The sequence below is a fragment of the Octodon degus genome, unplaced genomic scaffold (genome assembly GCF_000260255.1).
Source record: "Octodon degus isolate 3935 unplaced genomic scaffold, OctDeg1.0 scaffold00033, whole genome shotgun sequence".
Taxonomy (NCBI): domain Eukaryota; kingdom Metazoa; phylum Chordata; class Mammalia; order Rodentia; family Octodontidae; genus Octodon; species Octodon degus.
In genome coordinates, this window is record NW_004524609.1 from 1267043 (window position 1) to 1268313 (window position 1271).

General features: G+C 29.3%; 1 protein-coding gene across 1 annotated transcript in view; it reads left to right on the forward strand.

Annotated features, from left to right (window-relative positions):
* Efcab13 (EF-hand calcium binding domain 13) overlaps positions 1 to 1271 on the forward strand; it is a 120255-nt gene that overhangs the window by 30445 nt on the left and 88539 nt on the right. The window contains exon 7 of the mRNA XM_023714109.1: positions 462 to 605. Within this exon, the coding sequence (XP_023569877.1) occupies positions 462 to 605 (144 nt within the window). The remainder of the gene's footprint in view (positions 1 to 461; positions 606 to 1271) is intronic.

A 1271-nucleotide genomic window follows, 5' to 3' on the forward strand; every position in this document is an offset into this window, starting at 1 on the left:
ATTGCTTTTTTGTACTCCCTTGCTATTTTAAAGAAATCTTTCTTTTCATGATTATTAACCACAATCCTATCTTCTAGATCTTATCTTTTGTGCTCACCTTGGTTCTTTCTGCTGCATATACTTCCAATAGAATTTTTAGTCTCTTGGATATCTGGCTGAATCTTTTTCATGGATTCTATTTCTTACCTATGTTGGGCATTCATAATTGCCATCATTTTCCTAAGATCTGCTATTTTTTAAAACTGTAACTGATTTTATTTTTTGGTATGTGAGACTGAACTCAGGACCTTGTGCTTGCCAGGCATTCACTGCTGGACTATCTCCCTTGCCCTTATCTGTATTTTTTTCTTTCAGTATCTTCCCTTCTTTTAATGATTATCATATTTTCTTAAGGAAGGGTAGGGGAGAATAAGGATATTTGTTCATTTGGATTGATTTAATGTTTTATTACATATGTGCAGCACTTCATAAAGCCTGTAAAATTTTTAGCAAAATTCGAAATGGTAAGATTTATGTGAATGATCTGCCGCTGGTCCTTTCTATCTTGAAGATTTCTATAAGTGATTCAGAAATGCGACAGATACTAAAGATTGTTGATGTTGATGGTAAGTTTTTAAAAATAAGTTTAAGGATCCTGGAAACAGCTTTATTTTAAATTATAGGAAACATATGCTTTAAAATATGTTATAAAAGTGTTTTTGACATAAATGTTATAAATCATTTATATATGCTATAAAACATTTTTAATAATATTAAAAATTAATCCTCAGGTATACATAATTGGGTTATTAGATTGGGTTATGATATCTTCTCACTATTGGTTAATTCTTATCCTACATTTATTTATCTATGTAATGTTTTTTCTAATCATTCTTTTTTATTTATTTTTTTGAATATAAAGTTTCTTGTGATTTTATTACTTTATTAAATAAAATCAACAAAGTTGTTTTTCAACAAAAACAATAAAATTAGTTTCTATTGTTACCAATGTGCCACTCAAAAAATATTTTCCATCTTATTATGCTTGTCATCAGCAAAATAAGAAAGTTTTCACCTCCTGCTTGAAAACATTCAATTACCTAACTGTACCTACTTTTCACTGACATGTGACAATTAATTAAAATAGATACAGTTGAGTTCCAAGCACACACGCATTTAATGTGTGAGAGTTTCTTGCCTTCTCAAGTATGATTTCTTCATCCTCACTTTATGATAAAATCCAAAGTTAGAGTAAGATATCACCTCTGGAAATTTTGTCACTGGCACATCAG